Genomic DNA, 21,240 nt, shown 5'->3' on the forward strand with positions numbered 1-21,240 from the left:
GGATTGTCAAAAGCGTAAAGCCTAACCTACATTTATCTAACAACTTTTTTACTCAAAAATAAGATATATTTCAAAAGATATTCCTTCTTTATAGAAATATACAATGTACCCTGTACCCTTTCTATGGTATTTTTTTAAGAGTACACTCTAACACAACCGCCGTTTATCAGCCTTATGACAAATTCATGTGAATTGGCAACGAAAACAAGCGGCGGCGGGCGGGGGCACAGGCACTGCGATGACTGCAGCATTTCAATTAATGCTGAATTCGTGTCGCACAATAGATAGATACACCCGTACATTTCAGTTCTCCAAGCTGTAACCGCTCTCTCCGCATTTATCGACGTTTGTGTTTACTTAACCCAAATGCGCCCCACCAACAAGCCCCGGGGGGCGGTGGGTTATGTAAGCCTGGGTACGGAAATGGGCTACATATGTACTGGGGCCACTATATACACAGTATATAGGGGGCCTTTGCTCCAACAAAACGAGCTTTTTTAAGTGCTAGCCCCACACAAGCACACACACAGCTCAGATACACATTACGGCCATAAGGAAGAAAAAAGTATTGCAAACGCAGGGCTTTTTAAAATTTTGCCATTTATACATTTAATATTTGTTTTGTATACATATTAATTTTTATATATATATTGTTCCTTAATGCATAGTGTTACTTATTTCGATTTAAATGGATTATTATTTATCAATGTAGATTTGTTGTGGTTTCTTGTGTCGCAGCTTTCGTTAATATGAATGTGTCGGTCGATCGGTGAACGAATGTCTGTACATCCATCATATACATACTTCTTAGCCATCGCAAACGGAATTAGTCTATAAATGAGTTGGGCCTTTGGCTGATAAGCTAGCCCTATCTTCTACTTTCTCCTCCTCCACTACTCGCTTTCTACATATGCACTTGGCTTTTGCTCGGCTTCAGGCTTCAATTCAGTTTAATTCAAAATAGATTTGACTTGCGTAAATACAATGAATGTTCATTTGCGGTAGAGACTACAAACTAATAGAGTTGCTGCAGGGGTGCTAGAGTGACGAGCGGGAGAGGGGGCTAATAACACGTACATAACTCGCAAATTGCCTAACGTAGGATAATGAATTCAGAATCGATCTATCGCTTCGCTGCCCTTCCGCCTCCACTCGCTGCGCGGCAATCAAACTCGATTTACATTACGTATTTATATTTAGAAATACATATTTTATATATTTATATAAAGATCTATATAGATAATGGCCTCGACTCCGCGCCACGAGCTCTCCATATCTCTCTCACCACCCGATTCTAACAGCGTTTATCTTTACATGGATGATCGATTATACGTTTAACAAGCTAGAGGTGTTCAATGTATTTCCATTTCAGTTAATAATCAGTTCATAAAAGTATGTGGGTAAAAACAAAACGTGTCGCTTACATTGCGTATAAGAAGATCAAACATTGGTTGGTTCTGGTTACTACTGTTTACTTTTGCAGTGACTGCCGTTGTTGTGCGGGAACATTTTAAAAAAGTTAACGTATACGAGTAGACTAACTGAGGGACTCTTAGAGGTTACGAATTTGCAAATGATACATCATTGAGTTGGCTGGGAGGTAAGAGCTACTTTGACAACTCGAATTATTATTGACTTGAGGATCTTTCAAAACTTTCTGCTTCTGCTTTTCGATTCACGTCTATAAATATCGCTCTCAGCGTCTGTGAGAGTAGGTTTACTAGGTCTCTGCTTCCTGGTTCCGTCCTTCTCCTTCGCACTTCCAATATGTGTACACAAATTTCATATGTGGCCGTTCGCATTTGTTAGTTTTTTCGCATTTTCATTGTACATTTTGCAATTTTTTTGTAGAAAATATTTTTCTTTTTTCGATTTTCATTTTTTTTGTTTTTTGTTTTTCGCTTTTTTATCGTTTGATTGATTTCTTTACACAGTATCTGTCATCAACAGTTTAACGCCTTCATCTACCATTTATAATACAACTCAATTAAAAATTTGTAACATACCCCCGGCGAAAGGGGGAGGCATTTAAAATATTATCGTTTCCGTTTCCGTTCGTTTAAATACAAGTCGAATATCGGTTTCTAGCACAGCACAGCAGTTGGCCTGGCCTGCCTTATGCTCTATTCTTATTGTTGCGGTTGTTTGTTTGTTGTTTGTAAATGTTTGTGTCTGTTGTTGCTGATTTCACTGTCTCCTTAAAACGATTTACTAAGAACTAAACGCAGTATTGGTTAGTAGAATTCAATGAATGCTGTGTGTCGTGTGGCATGCTGCATGTAGCATGTTGCATGTGGCGTGCTGCCCAGGCAGCTACTGCCTGCGTCTGGGTCTCGCGCAGACCTCCAGGCAGAAGCGTCGCACGGTGGCGTTTTCTCAGTTGATGTTGGCCACCTCCTGGCCCTCGCCATCGACGACGGGCATGTTCAGCTGCTGAGTGACGTTCGACTTGGCCAGACAGGACCGAGCCACCGATTCGAAGAGCCTACGGAATATCAAAGAACACATTGCAGTTTAATATCAACACTCTTCGGCTTTTGGAGCGACTTGTTAATAAAAAGTTATATTTTCATAGATTAATGCTAAATTGTATAAAATAGGAGGTTACAAACGAATATAAAGAAAGGTTAACATGCAAAATGATTGGGATGGGACTGGTTGATTCGCTTTGAGGCTTGAACTTGATCTCTTGCTACGATGCACACTGAATGCCAATTAAATGCTCAAACCGCTTAACTACAATCAGACATTCACCGAAATATCTGAAAACAGAAGGGTTGGTAAGTTAGGTGAGAAGTTAGTGGGTTAGTGAGTGAAAAAGCGGGGTTTTCTGGGTGAAATGCATGTCTACTAAAAACTACAACCGTAATGGTTTAATCGAATTCGTATAAACCTATTTAGTTATCAGGCCAACTCACTTCGTAATCTCCGGCGCGCAGTGCACAAAGTCGTGGTCCCAGAACTTGTAGATCGGATTCTTGATCAGCTCAATGAACGTGATGAGCAGTCCCCAAGGATGCGGGCGGTTCACGATCAGGCGTTCGAGAAGAACACGCGTGATCTGCTCCTGAATTGCCTCCGAGTTGGCTTCGGCAAAGAGATGAAGCACCGCACAGCTGAAGTAGTGCGTGTGGCTGTTGGGATAGCGCAACTGGTTGGCAATCGCATTCAGGAACAGATAACGACCTTCCGTGTCCAGATCAACAGCTAGGTTCTGGAAGATGTCCATGTGAGCGCTGTGTGCAATGTTTGAAGTGTTGGGCACAAAGTTCTTGTTTCTGCAAATATAAACATCAATTAGCAAAACATTTGTAAAGAGTAAACTGTCTGTAATCACTCACCTAATCAAAGCAATCGCCTGGGTACCCACATACATGACCAGAGCGTTCATCAGCGTCATGTTGTAACGCGTTCCTGGTTCGCTGGTGACCTGCAAATGTCCACGCAACTCCGAGAGGAAAGTCACCGGTGCCCGAGCCTTGAGGTACGAGTCTAGATCCTTCTTGAAGTTAGGCGGCTGGATGTTCATGATGTAGCTGCTAAGCACCTTGGGTGCATTGCTGCTGTCGGACAGCATATCGACCTTCAGGTTAGGAGTGAAGGGATCGGGCAGGCGCATGTTGCGTGGAAAAGCAGACAGGATGATGTTACGCATCTGGACACAGTTGGGTGGGATGGTGTCACAGAACCCAAAATGGTAGTCACACAAAAACTCGGGGAAATCGTGCAGCAAAACGAGTAGAACACGCAGCGTACCCTTGTACAGAAGTTGAACTGGTTTTCCCAGCTCAGTGTTGCGAAGGAAGGGCGCGAGATATTTGAAGAGGTCCTGCAGTAGTTGAGCGTAAAGCGGCCAGCCCTTTTGGCCGGGAATCTGGACGAGGATGCGGCCCAGGAAGACGCGGTGCGAAATGAGCTCAAGCCAGGCGAAGCAGAAGCCCGGAGCCACGCTGGGGTTCAGCAGGTGATATGTGTAGGCGAATGCCGACACGATGCTGTGCATCAGGGACTCGAGGATGACGTCGGCCGAGCAGAGCTCCATGAATAGCATCATGAAGAAGCGGTGGTAGCCCACCTGCTGGAAGCTCACGCCGCGCATCTCGTGGTCCTTGAGCAGTGTGCCCAGCACAATGCCCAGCACCTTGTTGAGCAGGTTAATCTTGGTGGTCGGATTGCCTGCTTCACCTGAGTGTCGGACCAGCATGGCGATCAGGTGTACGAACGCATCGATCCACTGGAATATTTTGTTCTTGGCCTGGTTGATGGGCAGACTGGGCTCGGAGAACATTCTGTACACCACATCCGTGCAAATGTGCGTGGCCTGGCGGAAAAAGCGTGTGATCAGGTCGTCCGTCTTCAGGATTCCGTAGGTGTTCATCTTCTGGACGAATGCCCCGAAGTTGCGGGCATCGCGCGTTGATTGCTGGTTTTGTTGGGTGTACAATGCCACCCAATCCTTGAGCAGAAACTCCGTCTTCTCCTGCAGGCCTGGCGGATCATCCGTATCGCATGACTAGTAAAAGAGATAGGTATGTGTTATTAATGCTAATTGGGCAGTCATGCAAATGTCGAAGAATAAAATGTGGTTGTCTTTCTTACCCTCACGTGATGCATGCCGGAGTGAATGTAGTGGGAGGCACCTGCCAAGTAACGCTCGCTGGCGTTAAACGGACTGTACTCGGTGCTCGAGTTGAAGTTTCCGCTCCACAGCGTATCGATGGCATTTACGATGCACTCAGGATACCGATGACGGTGCTGGGTAAGCCTACCCAAGAGCTCAACAGTGGCCATGAATTCGTTGTCAGACACGATATTTATCACTCGATCGTCCATGATCAGGCGCTCAAGCAGTGCAATACCAAACGAGATGGCTACATAGTTGTTTCCGTTGTCCATGCAATCGCGCAGCATTCCATCAAACTGATTGAGGTTGACAAAGTGAGAGGTAATCAGCGCACGAGCAGCCTCCACGTTATACCGCACCTCTTCGCGGATGTCGAAGAAGCACTTGGTCACCGCTCGCTCTGTGTTCGGGGCACCAAAGCTGTTGTGCAGCAGACCAATGATACGCAGGTGGATGTTTTGGTAGAGCTTCATCTGCTCTAGGTTTTCGTGCATATTAACCAATCCTTCGGTCAAGCCCTCGACGGCGCGGGTCAGTAGATTGAAGGCGGACTCTTGGTCACGGAGACGACGCGTCGACATCAGTGCGTTGAGAAGCATGTGCATCTTGCTAGCTTGCACTTGCAGTGAAGGCACACCGATTGCCGTGTTCATGAAGGCCTCCATCTTGCTGGCCAATTCAGCATATACCAAACTGCTCTCATCATTAGCAAACACGTTCGGCTGCGACAAATCCTGGGGCTTGGGCACAAACAGGGCAATATCACGATCGCTCATCTGCTGGAAGCCAGGAATGCTTCTTGCGAACTCCGAGTACACAGCGTAGAGTGTAGCCGGAGCGGGACCCACCTTTATACGCACTGCTTCTGGAAGACGCTCCTGTTGGTAGCTAAGGATCTGGGCATCCACAAACCGGTTGCCCTCTTCACGGGCAATTTTTCTGGTCTCGAAATCGGTGCTCAGACGCCTGTCAATCTCAGCGGCTGCCTTTTCGGCCGACGTCTTCTGGATAAAGGCGCACACCAGCTCCACATTCTCGCTGGCCAACTGCATGGCGGCAGCTTGGATCTCCGTCATACTGGGCATTCCTGACAGAGCCGACAGCAAGGCCTTGTGTAAATTCTGGCTGATTGCACGTGCAATCTCATCCTTGCCGGTAATCATGGCCATGCCGGCGGCCAGGTTGCGTACCATCTGATGGGCGGCAGTGCGCATCCGGTTTTCGTCAGCATCCAAGGCGAAGTCCTTGCGGATAATCTGCTCGGTGGTGGCGCAGGCAATGCGAATGCTTCGGTCGACAATAGGCTGCAGCCAGTCGGTGATCGTGCGTTCCACGGCGTTGACCACAATATGTTTGACTCCGGGATTCGTGTGCAGGAAAGGTAAGTTGGGTGGCAGCACCAACTGCTGGGCAATGAGCGCGAAGTTGCTCACGTTTACTTCCACATAGGAATAGCGCGGCTCTGGTGGTGGTAGTACCACCTGGCTGGGATCGGTGGGAAGATTGGGCGACGACACCGATCCGGGAGTGCTGTTGGCTCCTCCTGCTGCCATCATCATGGCGGCCGCGTTTTGGGCGTCCACATCAGCCGAGGGTGGCGGCGGCGGAGCCTGCTGTTGTTGCTGCTGTGGTGGCTGCTGTTGTTGTTGCTGCTGCTGTGGTGGCGGCGGTGGTTGTGCCGCGGACTGGTGCTCACGTGGCAGAGAAGGCGCCGGGGCTACTGACTCCAGTTGTTTGGGCTTTGGTTGCGACATCTGCTGTTCAATGAGTAAGGCTCGACCAGGATCCTTTAGGTATATCACTGGTCGGAGCTTGGCCAGCTCCAGATTAAGTGTCTTACACAGCACCTCGATTTCAAACTTGAGGTTCAGCTTGAGGTCCGGCTCCTGGTGAAGTTCGCCTAGCACATACATAATGCCCATTGTCCAAGGATTGGGCGATCGGAAGATGCGTGACTTGGCAGATGACTCAAGGATCTTGGCTACGAAAGGCACCACAAAAAGCAGTTCCTGCTGGCCCTTGTGATAGGCTTCCGCCAAAAGGGATTTCAGATCTAGATCCAACTGTAGGATGGGGCGATTGCGGCCTAGGGTCATCATTCCCAGCCAGTGACCGAGGTTCTTCAGCAGACTGCGATCGGAGAAGTTGATAACTCCCTTATCAGAGCGCAGGAGCACCTTGATATTGCGCAGCGTCTCTTTTGTCACGAATCGGTTAATCTCGCCGTTTTTAAGGGCGTCCAGGAAGTTGTAGTAGAGCGTGTGGAAGTTGAACTCCATTGATGCACGTTTGAGCACCAGATACTGTGCCAGCCATGGCCAATACTCCTTCGTCATGATCTCCTTAATCTCGTCGCACTTTTGCGGAATGTTCAGCTGGCTCAGGTTGTTGAAAATAAAGGCAGTTTTGTCCTGAACAGGCTCCGGAGGCACAGTAACCTTTTCGTCTTGGTTGGCTACCAAGAGGGTGTCGATATTGGTGGCATTGGCGATAGATTTCATCCTCGTGGCATGCGACACCGCAGCGCTGGACTTGGGTCCTGATCCGGGTGTGGCAGAGGGCATGTTACCTAGGGAAAAGCATGAGAATCAACGTTATTTTCTGGCAGAAAGTAGTGAAAGACTGTATTGTCTTCGACGGATTCATTTAACAGACAAGGTTTGGCTAATGCGTTTGGCTTTCTTACTTAGTAAGTTTGGCTCAAAAACTTAAATGTAATATTTTTCAAATAAAAAGAATATGATTAACTCATACCTGTGCTCAAATTGTAAATTCTTAAGCAAAGATCTGATAATTACCTAGCATGGAGTTGCTCCTGAAAAGCGGTTCGGTCGGTGGTCCGGTGGAAATCGCAGACGGAATCGTATTGCTGAGGCCAATCAGCTTTTGCGGCGGCGGCTCCTGGCCGTGCATACCGTATTCCACATACTGGATAAGATGCGGCGGAAAGTCCGAGAAGTGAGGAATGGAGCGAATATGCTCACAGTATTTGTTGTACGTGTGCAATCGGGTTCTGAATCTGTCCAGAGCAGTCACACCGAAATAGTAAAGCTTCGAGCCATCTGGTTTGCGCAGCGCATCGAGGACACAGCGCAGGGAGAGGCCCAGTGCCACAAAGGTGGGCACCAGGTTGCGGTCGATGATGCCTCCGAAGAGCTGCGCTGTGATCTGCAGCTCCTTCTCTGGATATTGACAAAAGAAGCGGTACTCCTCGAAAAGATTGCGCAGCATGCACAGAAAGACCTCCTGCTCGCGCCTGTTACTTGACTCCTTAAAGCGCTGCAAAATGTCCAGTACTTCGTCAATCGACAGCGTTGGATTGGGCTGATGGTTATAGATGCGCTGGAAGTATGAGTTGACCTCGTCTTCCACTTCCTTGGATACAGGTATTTGGAGGTCGGCCATCACAGGGTTGGTCGGATTGGGGGCCGTTGGAGTCGGCGTGGGGGTCTGCTGTTGTGGACCCCCCGGCAGCATACGCCCAAGATTTCCAACGTTGGGTGGCGGCGGAGCCTGCGGCATCTGCATGGGGTTCAGTGGATAGGGACTGGCTCCCGGAGTCATTAATCGAGATGGAGATGCTGGAAAGATAAAGTGTTATAGATATATAGTTAGCACTCTTAAAAAAATTCCAGCACTTACTCAGCATGTTGCCAAAGTTAAAAGCTCCGTTCGGTCCGCTTAGGTTAAGGCCGGCCAGGTTGTTGGACATATTTGTCAGCGGATCCATTCCTGGTCCAAACATCTGCGCATTAAGGTTTCCAGAGAATGGTTGCTGGGGCGGAGGTGGAACGATACCGCCAGGCAGATCCATGCCACGATGACCCCGTAAGATGGCTGGGGGAGGCGGCGGAACCAATCCTGGCTGTTGCTGTTGGGCACGTGCCTTGTTAGCCATAATGGCCACATTCGCTGTCATCTGAAGGATCATTTCGACCGTATCCGGTTGGATGCAGGTATTTATGCAGGTTTGCAGACAGTTTATCATCGTGGTAACCGTCTCGGGCAAGAGCTGGGCCTGTTTGGGTGGCAGCTGGTCCTCGGGCACTTTGGCGTTGATCACCTGCGGGCAGCGGCGGTGGAGCACTTTGATTATGGCCAGCATGAAGGGCTCGCCATGGTCGCGAATCTTATCGGTGAGCCACTTCTCCAGCTTCAGGTACTCGCGCCGCGAGGCAAGGCAAGCCAGGTCGATAATGAATAAAAAGGAGCGGGCGTTGAGCAGAGCAGATAGCGCTTTCAGGTCCTGGGCAAGGTCCAGAATACGCGAAAGTTTCACCTGGTCGAACTCATTGCCTCGCAGATACCATTCCGACATCGCATTCATGATGTTGGGGCGCAATTGGAAGTTGGTTGAGCTCCACGCGCTGGCCAAGATCACGTTCGAGTTGGGATGGTTTCCAAGGAACGTTGGTATCAGTTGGTTGAACAGATCCTGGCGCAGCGGCGTCAGAGGTGGATTTATGTGCAGTAAGGCTAGAAACAGCACATCGGGACAGTTCTGCGCAGGGAACTTAAACAGGTCGTGGACCTGAGTATAGTATCCCTTGTCCGCAATGGATAGCAACACCTCCACCAGGTGAAGTGACTTCCAGGCCGAGATCTCCTTGTTGTCCGCATCCGGGGCCGTCTTCAAAACATCCAACGCTGGCTGGCTAAATACAAAGTCGGCGAAGGAGAAGAGATCCGGGTTCTTCAGCATTGTCGCGATAAGCGACAGCTGACCCTCCGTGTTTGCCCAGTGACGGTAAATGCATTCTGGATGTGGGAATATGTTGGAGCCAGTGGCCAGCCGAAGAATGGTCAGCAGTAGCTCCAAACCGATGCGATCCTTTAACACGAACTCGGGATGATCGAGTTCTGAAAGAGAAAGATTATGCATTATATTGGTGTTTACGAATTGGTGCGGCTAGCTAGCAATTACCCATGCACACGTCCTTCCAGTTGAGCTGTGGCACCACTTCCTTGAGGGCTTGCACAAAGACATCTGGCTTCCAAGTTTGCGTGGCCTCCGTCGTCTCCTTCTTGTCCTTCTTATCACTGGACGAGTTGCCGTCGGCGCCATCGTTGTTGTTACTGCTACCCGAGTTCTGCTGCTGCGGAGTGCTTTGTGCCTGCGAGGAGCCGCTGCTATTGCTGCCACCACTCTGTCCCTGGCCAGGCCAGAAGTTCGCCGGCGTCGGTAGATTTACATTACAATCGAGCAGTGACGAGTGCCGGCGGCACATAAGTCCCACGATCTTGGCGACATCTTTGGACTGGAGCTCAGCGCGTTCTCGCTCGCGGGAACACAAATGATTCTTGCACTCTTCAACGCTCGATGTAAATTCATAACCGATTTCGAGGATTAAATTAATCCAGGATGTGTCCATAATATTATTTTTGCCCTGCGAAAATAGGTTCAATTAGTAAGATGCTTCATTCAAAAGTTAAATTATATGCGCACCTGGTTGGTGAATATTATCTCGCTTAAATGATCATAGATATCCTCGATTCCCACCTCGTTCAGAGCATCTGCCTCGGAACTGGAGCTGTTGCTGCTGGCCGTGGCTTCGGCCTCCGCATCCGTTTCGCTGGCACCTGCTCCCGCAATCGTCGCCGTCGTCGAGCCGTACAGGAACGGCGCTAAAACCAGCGGCACAGCCTGGCGCGGGAACTCCTCACGAAGCTTGACCAAAAACTGCGCCTCCAGCTGCGGTTTCACGTACTCACTGAGGCAGCACAACAAATACTGCAACAAATCGAAGGAGATCTCCTGGAGACCGCTGCTTGCCGGGCTGCTGTTGTTTTTGCCCAGATAGGAGTCAATCAGTTCACTGAGGCTGCTTTTCAGGTTGTTCGATGCCGAATGTCGAAGTTCCGTGTACGAGGAATGGGTCACAGCCAAGGCAAAGATGCACTCGCAGAGCTTGTTAATGCCAGTCAGTCGGGCGACCTGGCCAATGAGATCCGCTACCGCAGCGGGCTTCAAGGACTGCTCAGGAAGGGGTAGCCGTAAGTAATCAAAACTCTTCAGAGGATTGGACTTGACTTACCTTCTGGTTGCTGGCAAAGTACTGGTCGAAGGCGTAGCAGATGTTGGACACAAACGAGGAGCTCTGCAGCTGCCGCTGCAACTGGACGCCCAGGAGCTTCGCCTGCAGCTGGGCGGTAACCGATGGCGCGGGATCGCTGAAGTTGATCACGGAGAACAGGTGGCGCAGGCTGCTGCGATCCGCTTCCAGGCCGTGCTCTTTGACGAACTGCAATAAGTCGGAGGAGCTATCAGTATCGGTGAGAGACATAGTACTAGTTTTTGCGGCCAGCAAAAGTGCCCGGACAGCTGCTGCCCGCGACCTGGGACACATATCACTGGACAAGCGGACAATGAAGGTTTTCAACGATTCCTCGGGTTATGCGGTGACCGACTTTTTTTATATGATTTTCATCGCAAACTTGGAAATTTTGACAGGTTCTGTTCTGTGCGTGTGTCAGTCCTTAACTGCCCTAGTTTAAGGAGTGTGTTTACGGATAGGTAGTCGGATCTGAAGTAACATTATGTGGGGTAATGTTTGAGTTCAGGGCAACTGTTTGAGAAATTAAATTCATTTCATTTCCACTTCGGAGACTACTAAGTATCCCCGATTACCGTCCGAAGTACGGTGTTCGAAAATTCTAGTATTATAATAATACAATGTGCATGATTCTACATGTTCTTCACCCTTTGGATGGGTACGAGTTCAAACTTAGGTCCCACGGCCTATCACTTATCGGAGCCCTATCTGCCGAATTGGGCCCTTACTAAACACATTATTTGTTATGATACTACGTTTAATAAGAAAACTTTTGGGGGGACGAGTACACCCGCTCCCCCCTCGAACTAGCTGTGCACGAAATACGGGATCCGGAGTTCGGAGTCCGGACCCAAGGCCTCTCTCCGCGCGCGTGAGCGAGACAACAGCTGTGGCCCCGCCGTCGCAGCTGCTCCACAACAAATTACACTCGCGCCCTCTCGCTCGCACTCGCTGGCCAAACGTTACATGAGGAGAGGAGGGGAGAGGAGAGAGCATGACGGTGCGAGATAGGAAGGGGGTCACAGGAAAAACTGCGACATATTGCAAATCCAGCGAAAAGAAAGCTGCCGCAATTGATATTCCCCTCGAGTAAACCGCATAAACTTACTATTCAATTGAGTTCTTTACAACTGGCACTGAGAAAAAATGAGTTTCGGGGCCGAAAAGCCCTTCGCTTGGCTTGGGCTTCCCAATTCGATTTTTGCAACTCGATTTCGCACGGCTTCGCTGCGAATTTCACACGGCCAACCACCCACGAATCGCGTGCGTGGCTAAGCGCACCCAATTGGCCTGGTTTTACACATTCTAAACCACTTTTAGCTTAAACAAGACGGTCACAAAACGCGCAACGCCGTGCAGAGAAATTTTTTCAGCTGCCTTTACCAAAAAACTGTAATGGCGTCGGCAAAAATGCACGAGCGAGTGAAATGGCAATAGTTCCCTCGGCCAGTCGTGAGTGCGCAAAACAATTGGCAACCCCGGCCGGGCAACCAGGTGCGATATGTCGGCGATTTGGCAACACTAGCCCCTGCCCCCTTATTGTTGTTATTGTTGACAAAAATGGACTGCTCATGAACATTTTTTCAGTGGGAAAAAGAAAAGTTATTTCGAAGCACTCACCTGCTTTATTTGCTCGCTGCTCTCATTAAAATTTCGCTTGTTCACGTGCTTGACCAGATTGCGTATGTGCGTTAGCGGTGTCTTCAGTTGGCTCTCTACGTTCATAATTCTACGTATCAGTTGTCAACTCCTGAGCGGATGTTTCCGAAGGTTGTCGTTGTTGTTTTGTTGGTTGGCCACCAGAGTTCCTCGTTTTCCTTTTCTTGTCGAGCACCGCACACACGTCTAGGGTGCACTGGTGTGGGAGATTAGATTTATTTGACGTACTCGCTGTTGCTTCCTCTGCCTCTTGGCGCTTTTCTTTTCACCTACGGCGTAATTTGTTTTTGTCTCTGCTCTTCTTCTTCTTCTTCTTTTGGATATTTGTTCTTTTTTGGGTCTGTGGATTCATTGGCCGCGGCCCCCGTGGAAAAGGGGCCATCAGCAGCTCTACATCGCTGGCGGCATCTATTCACGCATAAACCAAATAAACAATAAGCTCGGGTTCACGGGCTGGGTGAAATCGGTATCGGCTTGGCTTTGTCCTCGCCCGACTATACATATATTGCAATAGCTCACGTAATGAAATAATATGAATCAATCGGCACGTACAGCGAAAACAGAAATGAAAAAATACTACTACTACCAGACACACGCACGCACACACAAGCAAGGGGAAAATATGTGGGTGCTCCTCGTCCTCTGGGCTCCCCCAAGTCCCTCTGGATGTTTGGGTTTTGAATCGGTTTGTGGGCTCGTTTTGTTTCGTTTGCGGGAAAATCACTTCAGATTTGTTTGCACTCGTGGATTTTTAATTATTGCCGAAAATGAAAATTAATCATTCGCTTGGAAACGCGCTCGGAAACCGATACTCCAGTCACGGCCGCTGGGCATTCACCACGAACGGTGACAAATCACAGTTCGCTGCTAGAGATAACAGTTTTGGTATTTTTAACAGAGGATATATGGCAGAAGTGATTAGGGTTGCCAAATTGGGCAAACTTGGCAGGCGAAAAATGTTGTCGATTTGTAACGGTTAATTCCCCGATTATTTTTAACTGGCTTTCAATTTTAGATCGTGAATGAAAACTAAGTACATTTTATTTGTAAGTTTAAAAGATAAATGTACAAGTTAAAAATATTATATTGTGAGTACGTTTCTTAAAAGTATTGGCTAAAAATCTTTTAAAACTTTCTACAAAAAGGTTTGTGATATTTCTAGAATTACTGATAAGTATAGTCAGCAATTAGATGTTCTTAATTATAAAGAATATTTTAGTTATCCCAAACAAGCATTATTGAAACATATAAGTAATATGGCCCCCTAATTACCATATCATTAGAACCGCGAGTTGGTATTTTTTGGGGGGCCTTCTGCCGGTCACATCAACCACCAGCCCCACACATCCACCCACTCCGCCCCCACGTAGTGTACATAACAAACGGGCTTAATTGGCAATTTAGCAGCGAGTTAAATGTGCGCGGCAGGTAGTCCTATCGTTAGTGCGCTCCTCCGGCAGAATGTGCTCCTACGAGCCGGCGGTGTCCTCCGGAACTGGGACTGCATCGCCACCCTGTCCCCGTGCAAACCGAACCCTAGAACCGAATCCCGCGCTTTCTCGTCGGACGCTGGGGCTTCCGCGCCAGCTGCTCCCGCCCAGACCACGATCTCGCACCCAAAAACAGTGAGTGATTTCCAAAAGCTTCACGAAGCCACCAAACAGAAGTTCCAATGTAAGCCTCAACCACTCGCAGGCATCTGCACATATGCGTAGTACATACATATGTGCCCGATCTATAAATACCCATCCGCAGAGTGGTCCAATTAGTAACACCCCCCATCGTTTCGAATCACTTGACATTTTCAGCCAAGAAGCTGCCCGCAGATGTGCACCCCGATGCGGTGTTCGCCTGCAACGAGCTGGATCTCAGCGAGGTGCAGGTGTATGGGTTCGATTACGACTACACCCTGGCCTGCTATAAGCCGGTCCTGGAGGATCTGCTGTACAATCTGGCTCGCGAGATGCTGGTGAAGAGGTTCCGATACCCCGAGGACATACTGGACCTGGAGTACGAGCCCAACTTTGCGGTGCGCGGCCTGCACTACGACGTGGAGAAGGGGCTGCTGGTGAAACTGGACAGCTTCCTGCAGCTGCAGTTGGGCTCCGTCTACCGGGGTCGAACCAAAGTGGGGGCGGAGGAGGTGCTGAAGCTCTACCACAACCGCCTGCTGCCCATAGCCTACGTGGAGGGGCCCAACAATAGCTATAGGGTTCGTATCTTATCACCCGGATCGGGTTTATCAATCAGTGATTTACGATCTTCCTCCTTCTCCTTCCCGAACAGCACAACACCAACTCGAAAATGGTGCAGCTGGCCGATTTATTTTCCGTACCTGAAATGTGCCTGCTGTGCAATGTGATCGAATACTTTGAGCGCAATCGAATCGACTATAATCCCGAGATTGTTTTCCATGACACCAGGACCGCCATGGGCTCCTGCCATCCCATAATGCACGGCCAGGTTATGCAGAACACCGAAAAGTACATAGAACGCAACCCGAAGCTGGTCAAGTACCTCGAGAAGCTGCAGCAGGCGGGCAAGAATCTCTTCCTGGTCACCAACAGTCCGTACTCGTTTGTGTAAGGAACTGGCTTATCTCTCTACTCCTTTAATGAGATCTTTTTTAACTAGTAATATGTGTTTTTTAGGAACTGCGGCATGTCCTGGTTGGTGGGCTCCCACTGGCGGGATTTCTTCGATGTGATCATTGTGCAGGCCCGCAAGCCCAAGTTCTTCACGGATGAGTCTCGCCCTATAAGGCTGTTTGATGAGCGAACCAAGTCTCATCTATGGGATAGGGTTTTCAAGCTGGAGAAGGGGAAAATCTACTATGAGGTGGGGTTTTCTTATCCAAATAGTTGTATGAAATGTGTTAATTGAATTGGCTTACCAGGGTTCGGTGAGACAGCTTCAAGAGCTCAAGGGCTGGCGTGGTCACTCCGTGCTCTATTTCGGCGATCATCCGTACAGCGACCTGGCAGATGTTACTCTCAAGCACAGCTGGCGAACAGGTGCCATCATAAGTGAACTTGATGTGGGTATCTAACGTTCTACATTTATAAACTTGATTGCTTAAAAGGCTCTTTATTTAACAGCACGAAATTAAAACCCTCAATCGCAAGGACTTCAAGATGAGTGCTAACTGGCTGCAAATGCTGACGCAGCTCATCGAGGAGACCCAGGACGATGAGAGCGAGGCTGCCCAGATTTGCCTGAGGGACTGGATGGAAGAGCGGGACCAGCTGCGGTATATTAAATTACTTTATTTGTAATGCAGTATAATGCTCAATTATCTATTCCCACAGCAACAAAACAAAGAACGTGTTCAACGAGCAGTTTGGCAGCGTTTTCCGCACCTATCACAATCCCACGTACTTTTCGAGACGCCTCTTCCGCTTTGCCGACATCTACACCAGTGACATAACAAACCTGTTGAAGTTCTCCACCACCCACACGTTCTACCCCCGCCGGGGTGTGATGCCCCACGAATATGCCTCCCACTTCATCTAAGGAGAGTGGAGAGGAACGCCTGTTAGCAAGCTCAGATTAGTTTTTAGTTGAAAAAGTGCCAGTGTTGATTGCTTGTAGCTCGAAACTAGTGAATTTAATGCGTGTATATCGTTATTTACATTGTTGCTCAATAAAATCGTTGTAATAGTTCAAGAAAACCTCGCTCTGCTCCTTGGCCAGATATTCCAGCTTACCTTTTAGCTCTAGAATTTCCTCTTCGTTACTTTGGCATTTATTCAGGGCAACCAGGTCCCAGAGATAGGTCATTTGGGCGATGTATTCCATGGAGGTATCGCCACACTGGGCAGCAGTGCCTTCTAGTTGTTTTCGAATAATCCTCGTCAGGTTTTCATAGTCCTGCATATCCAATAAAGTGCCCTCTGTAAAATATCATTATAATAAATATTGAATTTATATAGAAGCATTCGATTATGTACCATCAATCTCCACAAAACAGGCTGTTACCAGTTCCTCTGCGAGATTTCTTTTGAGAAGGTGGTGACCCACCAGCCATTTGTCAAGATCATCAAAGGCCTTGAAAAGACCCTTTCTTTTTGAGGGGTCAGCACAGCTGTCGACGAGGTCCAGGAAGTCATTGTACCAGGCAAAATATTGCCTTTCCTTGCACACTGTGCAAATAATATAGTTGCCTGCGTTAGATGGCAGCCACCAGCTGAGATTATTCCGCTGAAGTTCGCCGTCTGGCAGAAATTCCTGCCGGCAGTTGGGTTTTTCGCAGCGATACCGATGGAAATTAAGCTGAAAGAAAGATAAGAAAGTAAAAACAGTTCTGTCTTGAGTCTACATTGCAAGGAATATCTGTGGTTTCTATAAAATATCCATTTGAATTAAGGGAATTTGGATTAACTACTCACATAGTCTTGATCTGGATCCGTTCGGGTGCACTTGGCGCAGCTGCACAGGAATTTGTAGACCTCCTTTAAGGGTTGGGACCTCTGAAGCTTTGAACTGTTTTTATAATCCCTAGTGTAACAGTTGAAGATCTCCTCGCCCTCTGAAATGCTCCTTGCTGCGTAGTTAACCACAGAACAACCGTCGAACTTAGTGCGAATAGAGGGATCGCAGGCATGGTTGCACAGGCTTAGGTAGGGTAGATTGATGGCCGTGATCAGCTCCGAATGGGCTAGATTGTGCAGTTGACCAAGCTTAAGGTGCCGCGGCTTCTGCCACATATCCGGCTGCAACAGGGCAAACTCGTTTGACTCCAAGCCAACTGGGAGCAGGGCATCGCCCACATGACCATTCGCCAGCAGTTGGCCGGCGGATCGAAGAATCAACGCTGATGTTATCAGCTGCCAGTCCTTAGTGCTGGCTGACGTGGCATTGAATTGATCGAAGAAGTCGGTGTGCTCCTTTAGATAAAGTCGCAGCAGGTTCGCACACAGAATATGATAGACTAACTCCGCCTGAGAAGCCTGATCCAGATGGCTGACCATGCGCAGGCTTTGCAAGTACTCGGGAGTGGTTTCCTGCGCTTCGGGTTTCTTTGTCAAATCAATAATAGCATTCCAAATTTCCTGGGCAGTGTTGAGTTCCTGGAGATGCGGCAGCATCTGAGGCATGTAGGCGAGGACCAGGCGCAAGGCCAAATGCGAAACACCCAGCATTTTGAGAAGATCTCTTTGGTAGGCGGCGCATTCGTATCTGTGAATGGCTGAGTGCAGCTCTCGACACTTCCTGGAGCAGTAGACGACTCTTTGATGGCACTTCGGACACGGAATAGGTGCACTCATCAAAGTGGCGGCGCACTGCTGACAAATTAGCCGCTGTTCTAAGGGAACGAAGCAGGAGGCCCTCTCGGAGAAGATGATTTGGCCCTTGGCTATCGGTTCTTTGGCCACCATAAAGCGACCACGCTGCCCAGGATCTGTAAGGCTAAAACAGAAGAGGTCAGAGATTAGAACAAGACAGTCATCTGGCAAGGTAAACCTACATTTTCCCCAGATCTTTGTCCTTTGATTCCTCTTGTGTATCCAGCTCATTGGTTTGGTTTTTAAGGACCTGTAGTTTCTCCTGTAAGTCCTTCAGCTGCTGCTTGAAGCTCTCGTTCAGCGGCAGCTGCTCCAGGCACCTCAGGTGCTTCTCCAAGGACTCGGTTTTCTCCAGCTTCCAGGCGCAGTGGGCCTGCCGCATGATCACCTTGTGGCGCAACCTCTCCGGATATCCATATTCCAAGGCATTGGCACAGTCATCGTAGGCCTCTCGGTAGTACCCATACTCCTGCAGGGCCATTCCGCGGTTGGCAAAGGCCAGAGCCAGCTCATCCAGGGCATCCTCCGCCTCAAATACGGCTCCCGTATAGAGCCTGCAGGCACTCAGTAACCGCTCCGAGTCCGACCCGGTACCTCGGAACACAGTGTTGCCCTCCTCGCGAAGACTCCGCGATCTCTCGCTGCACTTTTTGCTCTCATGCGGCTGCTCCAAATCCTTCAGCAGGTTGATTGTCAGCTGCTGGAATTTGGCGAGCTGTTCCGCCGGCAGAGAGTCCAGGCACTTGAAGGTTTCATATTCATCCTTATATCCTCCATCCAGGGTTATCAGTCCGTCCTGCTGGGAAAAAACTCTGGCCAAACGATCCATTTTCCCCGGCATCCAAATTGTTTACAAAATTTTAAAAACGCATTTGGGCATTTTTAGCGGTTTTTGGTAGAACCGCGAAATGGGACTATCGATTATAAATATTTCCAATTAGTTTTCGCACACTCTTCACACTTAAATGAGATATCGATCTCATTGAAAAATCCTTGGTCATTATTTTGTAATATAAACATATTGTTGTTAAAATTTATATATCAGGGTACAAAATTGTGGGTTTTATTTATCAAGTTACTTCCCATCCGTGGAGAACATTCGAAAAATGGTTCTCTTGTTACTTACTTATCGCCGAATAGTACTTTTAGCATTTGGTACCCCCTTTGGTGTGTCTCTGAAATGTCTTATCATTTTATTTATTTAAACAATATATGATGAGCAAACAATTCTGTTTATTTTAAAAACGTTTTTGTCAATCTTTTCGGTTATATACCGTTATGTTTCTTGCTGCGGCCACTTCTTGTAATCTATCGATAATGATTATTGCTGTTATCCCACCACCACCCGAAAACGTAAACAAAAGGCGGCAGAACGCACACTCATGCAGGATTGCAGAATTCCGTAACGAATTTCATCAAATTAGGCCGGAATACTCAGTGCGACGACTTGGGGAGATTTTATCAACCTTTCCGGCAGCTAATAGTCAGAATCAGAATGAAAGACGCCAAGGTGAGTTCGCCGGCAGATTTACGTTGCCGCGCAGTTACATCATGGCGCTTGCACTTCGGCTGATGTGTTTCTGGTGCCTTGCCCTAAATATCGTGAAAACTGATCAAATTGCAAACTTTCAGCCTTTTCCCGTGCTCAAAAATGATAACCTGCTCCGTGCCGCACGTGGCGAGGTGGTGGACCGCGTGCCCGTGTGGGTAATGCGACAGGCGGGGCGCTATCTACCCGAATTTCAAGAGCTGCGCAAGCAACACGACTTTTTCACCGTCTGCCGCACCCCGGAACTTGCCTGCGAGGTCACCATGCAGCCACTGCGCCGCTTCGACCTGGACGCCTCCATTATCTTCTCGGACATCCTGGTCATTCCACAGGCACTCGGCCTCACCGTGGAGATGCACGCGGGCGTGGGCCCCGTCCTGCCGCAGCCCATTGTGGTGCCCGAGGACCTGAAGCGCCTGACACCGGACGGAGCCCTGTCACGCCTTAGCTACGTCGGCGACGCCATCACCATGATGCGACACAAGCTAGAAGGCCGAGTGCCACTCATCGGCTTCACCGGAGCGCCCTGGACCCTCATGGGCTACATGATCGAGGGCGGCGGCAGCAAGACCATGTCGAAGTCCAAGGCTTGGCTTAACGACTATCCGGAGGACTCCAAGTTGTTCCTCAGCTTGCTGACAGACGCCATTGTGGACTACCTGGAAATGCAGGTGAAGGCTGGCGCTCAAATGCTGCAAGTCTTCGAGTCGTCCGCGGAACACCTCTCCAAGGAGCAGTTCCTGGAGTGGGGAGTGCCCTACTTGAAGAGGATTCGCGATGAGCTGGTGGACCGTCTCACCAAGAAGGCCATCCCCGTGGTTCCCATGGTATGTTCGACCTAAGCTTTAGATTGTTGGAATGCTAATGACTCCTTTTATAGACGCTGTTCGCCAAGGGTGCTGGTCACTCGCTAAAGGAGCAGAGCGAACTGGGCTACGACGTTATTGGACTCGATTGGACTGTGGACCCCGTGGAGGCACGCAATGTGGTTGGGCCAAACATCACGCTGCAGGGCAACTTGGATCCCCAGGACATGTATCGCGATCCAGAGGAGCTGCGCAACCTGACCACCGAGATGGTGCACAAGTTCGGCAAGTCCCGCTACATCGCCAACCTGGGTCACGGAATCACGCCCCAGACTCCGATTACGAGCATGGAGGTGCTGGTGGAGGCGGTGCACAATGCTTTGTAAGCCGGCTCTCTTTATCCGTTAATTTAATGATGCTTTTATTGAATGCAATAAAGACAATTGGCCTTGGGTTTAGGGTAAGATCATTGGAATGCTATATTTAGTTGTTGTTGCGTCTGTTCTTGCAGGATCTTGTCGTAGATCATGAGGATGCTGCCACAACAGATGAGTAGGGTGCCCAGGATGACCTCTGGGGAGAAGAAGCTAATTTATAGGGTGGAAATGTGGGTGCAATGCTAGTCAACTTACTCCTCCCAGGCAGTTTTTCTCCTAGCGCATAGCCTGTTATTGCTGTGAATGCAAAACTCAGGGAATTGGCCACTGGCACCGCCACCGTAATGCTGGCACTCTGGAGGGTCCACACGTAGAGAGCACTCCCGCACTGATTGAGACCAAAAGGTATCCAGTATCTCCACCGGGAACCGATTGTGCGGGCTTCCTGGACGAAGTTCCTCCACTTGGAGCCTGTGTCCTTGACCGACTCGATTCCCTGACTCCCAAGGCGGATAAACGGATTGGTAACTCCCCACAACAGACCAACGGCAAGAAGTTGTGCTACATTTAAGTTGTATTGTATATAAAAGCTTTCAACAATTAGCTTATTTTCAGGTATTTACCAGCAATCTCCAGCATTTTTATTTGTTGTGGCACAACTTTTTTCCTATAACTAACATATGTGTAATGTATAAATTTAATTAGGGGATTCCTTAATTAAAACACTTTTTGTACATATTATTTAAAAGAAATAAATTATTTAATTTACCAGGGCTTATTTGGAATGTTGATAAGCAAAAATATCGATTAATGCTTATCGACACAACGATTGTGCCTTGCTCCCCATCTCTAGCGCACTTGTACTTTCCACGAACGAGTTGGCATCT

At 48.7% G+C, this 21,240-nt stretch overlaps 5 protein-coding genes across 9 annotated transcripts; 2 read left to right on the plus strand and 3 right to left on the minus strand.

Moving 5' to 3' along the window:
• Positions 1-583: 583 nt before the first annotated feature.
• On the minus strand, positions 584-13,159 carry LOC108036330 (CCR4-NOT transcription complex subunit 1). Of its 3 annotated transcripts, XM_050887983.1 has the most exons (11): positions 12,610-13,156; positions 12,298-12,532; positions 10,660-10,866; positions 10,071-10,598; positions 9,549-10,011; positions 8,267-9,484; positions 7,423-8,205; positions 4,600-7,193; positions 3,342-4,513; positions 2,919-3,278; positions 584-2,485 (listed from the first exon to the last, which is right to left on the minus strand). In XM_050887983.1, exons 2-11 carry the CDS (start codon positions 12,400-12,402, stop codon positions 2,377-2,379), a joined length of 7,539 nt encoding a protein of 2,512 aa, XP_050743940.1. In that variant the 5' UTR covers positions 12,403-12,532; positions 12,610-13,156; the 3' UTR covers positions 584-2,376. The 3 variants fall into 3 exon arrangements, with proteins under 3 accessions (XP_050743940.1, XP_016967853.1, XP_016967854.1); XM_017112364.3 differs by lacking the exon at positions 584-2,485 and adding an exon at positions 2,530-2,762 and having other exon boundaries at positions 12,298-13,156; XM_017112365.3 differs by lacking the exons at positions 584-2,485; positions 2,919-3,278 and having other exon boundaries at positions 4,400-4,545; positions 12,298-13,159.
• A 507-nt stretch (positions 13,160-13,666) lies between these two features.
• Positions 13,667-16,007, plus strand: LOC108036332 (5'-nucleotidase domain-containing protein 3). 2 transcript variants are annotated; one of them, XM_017112367.3, is made up of 7 exons: positions 13,667-14,010; positions 14,145-14,548; positions 14,623-14,918; positions 14,988-15,174; positions 15,233-15,373; positions 15,435-15,586; positions 15,645-16,007. In XM_017112367.3, the coding sequence occupies exons 1-7, from the start codon at positions 13,752-13,754 to the stop codon at positions 15,847-15,849; spliced, it is 1,644 nt and encodes a 547-aa protein (XP_016967856.1). In that variant the 5' UTR covers positions 13,667-13,751; the 3' UTR covers positions 15,850-16,007. The 2 variants fall into 2 exon arrangements, with proteins under 2 accessions (XP_016967856.1, XP_016967857.1); XM_017112368.3 differs by having other exon boundaries at positions 13,835-13,961.
• LOC108036331 (SET and MYND domain-containing protein 4) lies at positions 15,918-18,507 on the minus strand. Its single transcript, XM_017112366.3, has 4 exons — positions 17,804-18,507; positions 16,725-17,745; positions 16,287-16,608; positions 15,918-16,229 (listed from the first exon to the last, which is right to left on the minus strand). Exons 1-4 carry the CDS (start codon positions 18,460-18,462, stop codon positions 15,961-15,963), a joined length of 2,271 nt encoding a protein of 756 aa, XP_016967855.1. The 5' UTR covers positions 18,463-18,507; the 3' UTR covers positions 15,918-15,960.
• A 437-nt stretch (positions 18,508-18,944) lies between these two features.
• LOC108036656 (uroporphyrinogen decarboxylase) lies at positions 18,945-20,456 on the plus strand. Its single transcript, XM_017112935.3, has 3 exons — positions 18,945-19,131; positions 19,254-19,997; positions 20,051-20,456. Exons 1-3 carry the CDS (start codon positions 19,117-19,119, stop codon positions 20,360-20,362), a joined length of 1,071 nt encoding a protein of 356 aa, XP_016968424.1. The 5' UTR covers positions 18,945-19,116; the 3' UTR covers positions 20,363-20,456.
• On the minus strand, positions 20,431-21,212 carry LOC108036657 (transmembrane protein 234 homolog). 2 transcript variants are annotated; one of them, XM_017112937.3, is made up of 4 exons: positions 21,123-21,212; positions 20,977-21,026; positions 20,609-20,914; positions 20,431-20,563 (listed from the first exon to the last, which is right to left on the minus strand). In XM_017112937.3, the coding sequence occupies exons 2-4, from the start codon at positions 20,990-20,992 to the stop codon at positions 20,502-20,504; spliced, it is 384 nt and encodes a 127-aa protein (XP_016968426.1). In that variant the 5' UTR covers positions 20,993-21,026; positions 21,123-21,212; the 3' UTR covers positions 20,431-20,501. The 2 variants fall into 2 exon arrangements, with proteins under 2 accessions (XP_016968426.1, XP_043947932.1); XM_044091997.2 differs by having other exon boundaries at positions 20,431-20,549; positions 21,123-21,207.
• Positions 21,213-21,240: the final 28 nt, after the last annotated feature.

The sequence above is a fragment of the Drosophila biarmipes genome, chromosome 2R (genome assembly GCF_025231255.1).
Source record: "Drosophila biarmipes strain raj3 chromosome 2R, RU_DBia_V1.1, whole genome shotgun sequence".
NCBI classification, from domain to species: Eukaryota; Metazoa; Arthropoda; class Insecta; order Diptera; family Drosophilidae; genus Drosophila; species Drosophila biarmipes.

Bases quoted from the DNA above. Each gene is read 5' to 3' on its own strand.
- LOC108036657 (XM_044091997.2), bottom strand. The intron at 20,550-20,608 runs GTAAGTTGACTA...TCTTCTCCCCAG, and splicing joins AGAAAAACTGCCTGGGAGGA to AGGTCATCCTGGGCACCCTA.
- LOC108036656 (XM_017112935.3), top strand. The intron at 19,998-20,050 runs GTATGTTCGACC...CTCCTTTTATAG, and splicing joins CCATCCCCGTGGTTCCCATG to ACGCTGTTCGCCAAGGGTGC.
- LOC108036331 (XM_017112366.3), bottom strand. From the start codon at position 18,462: ATGCCGGGGAAAATGGATCGTTTGGCCAGAGTTTTTTCCCAGCAGGAC. The intron at 17,746-17,803 runs GTAGGTTTACCT...CTTCTGTTTTAG, and splicing joins GACAAAGATCTGGGGAAAAT to CCTTACAGATCCTGGGCAGC. The intron at 16,609-16,724 runs GTGAGTAGTTAA...TCTTTCTTTCAG, and splicing joins CGGATCCAGATCAAGACTAT to CTTAATTTCCATCGGTATCG.
- LOC108036332 (XM_017112367.3), top strand. From the start codon at position 13,752: ATGTGCGCGGCAGGTAGTCCTATCGTTAGTGCGCTCCTCCGGCAGAAT. The intron at 15,175-15,232 runs GTGGGGTTTTCT...TTGGCTTACCAG, and splicing joins AGGGGAAAATCTACTATGAG to GGTTCGGTGAGACAGCTTCA. The intron at 15,374-15,434 runs GTGGGTATCTAA...TTTATTTAACAG, and splicing joins CCATCATAAGTGAACTTGAT to CACGAAATTAAAACCCTCAA.
- LOC108036330 (XM_050887983.1), bottom strand. From the start codon at position 12,402: ATGAACGTAGAGAGCCAACTGAAGACACCGCTAACGCACATACGCAAT. The intron at 10,867-12,297 runs GTGAGTGCTTCG...GACTTATTGCAG, and splicing joins GCAGCGAGCAAATAAAGCAG to TTCGTCAAAGAGCACGGCCT. The intron at 3,279-3,341 runs GTGAGTGATTAC...TTATATTTGCAG, and splicing joins CAGGCGATTGCTTTGATTAG to AAACAAGAACTTTGTGCCCA.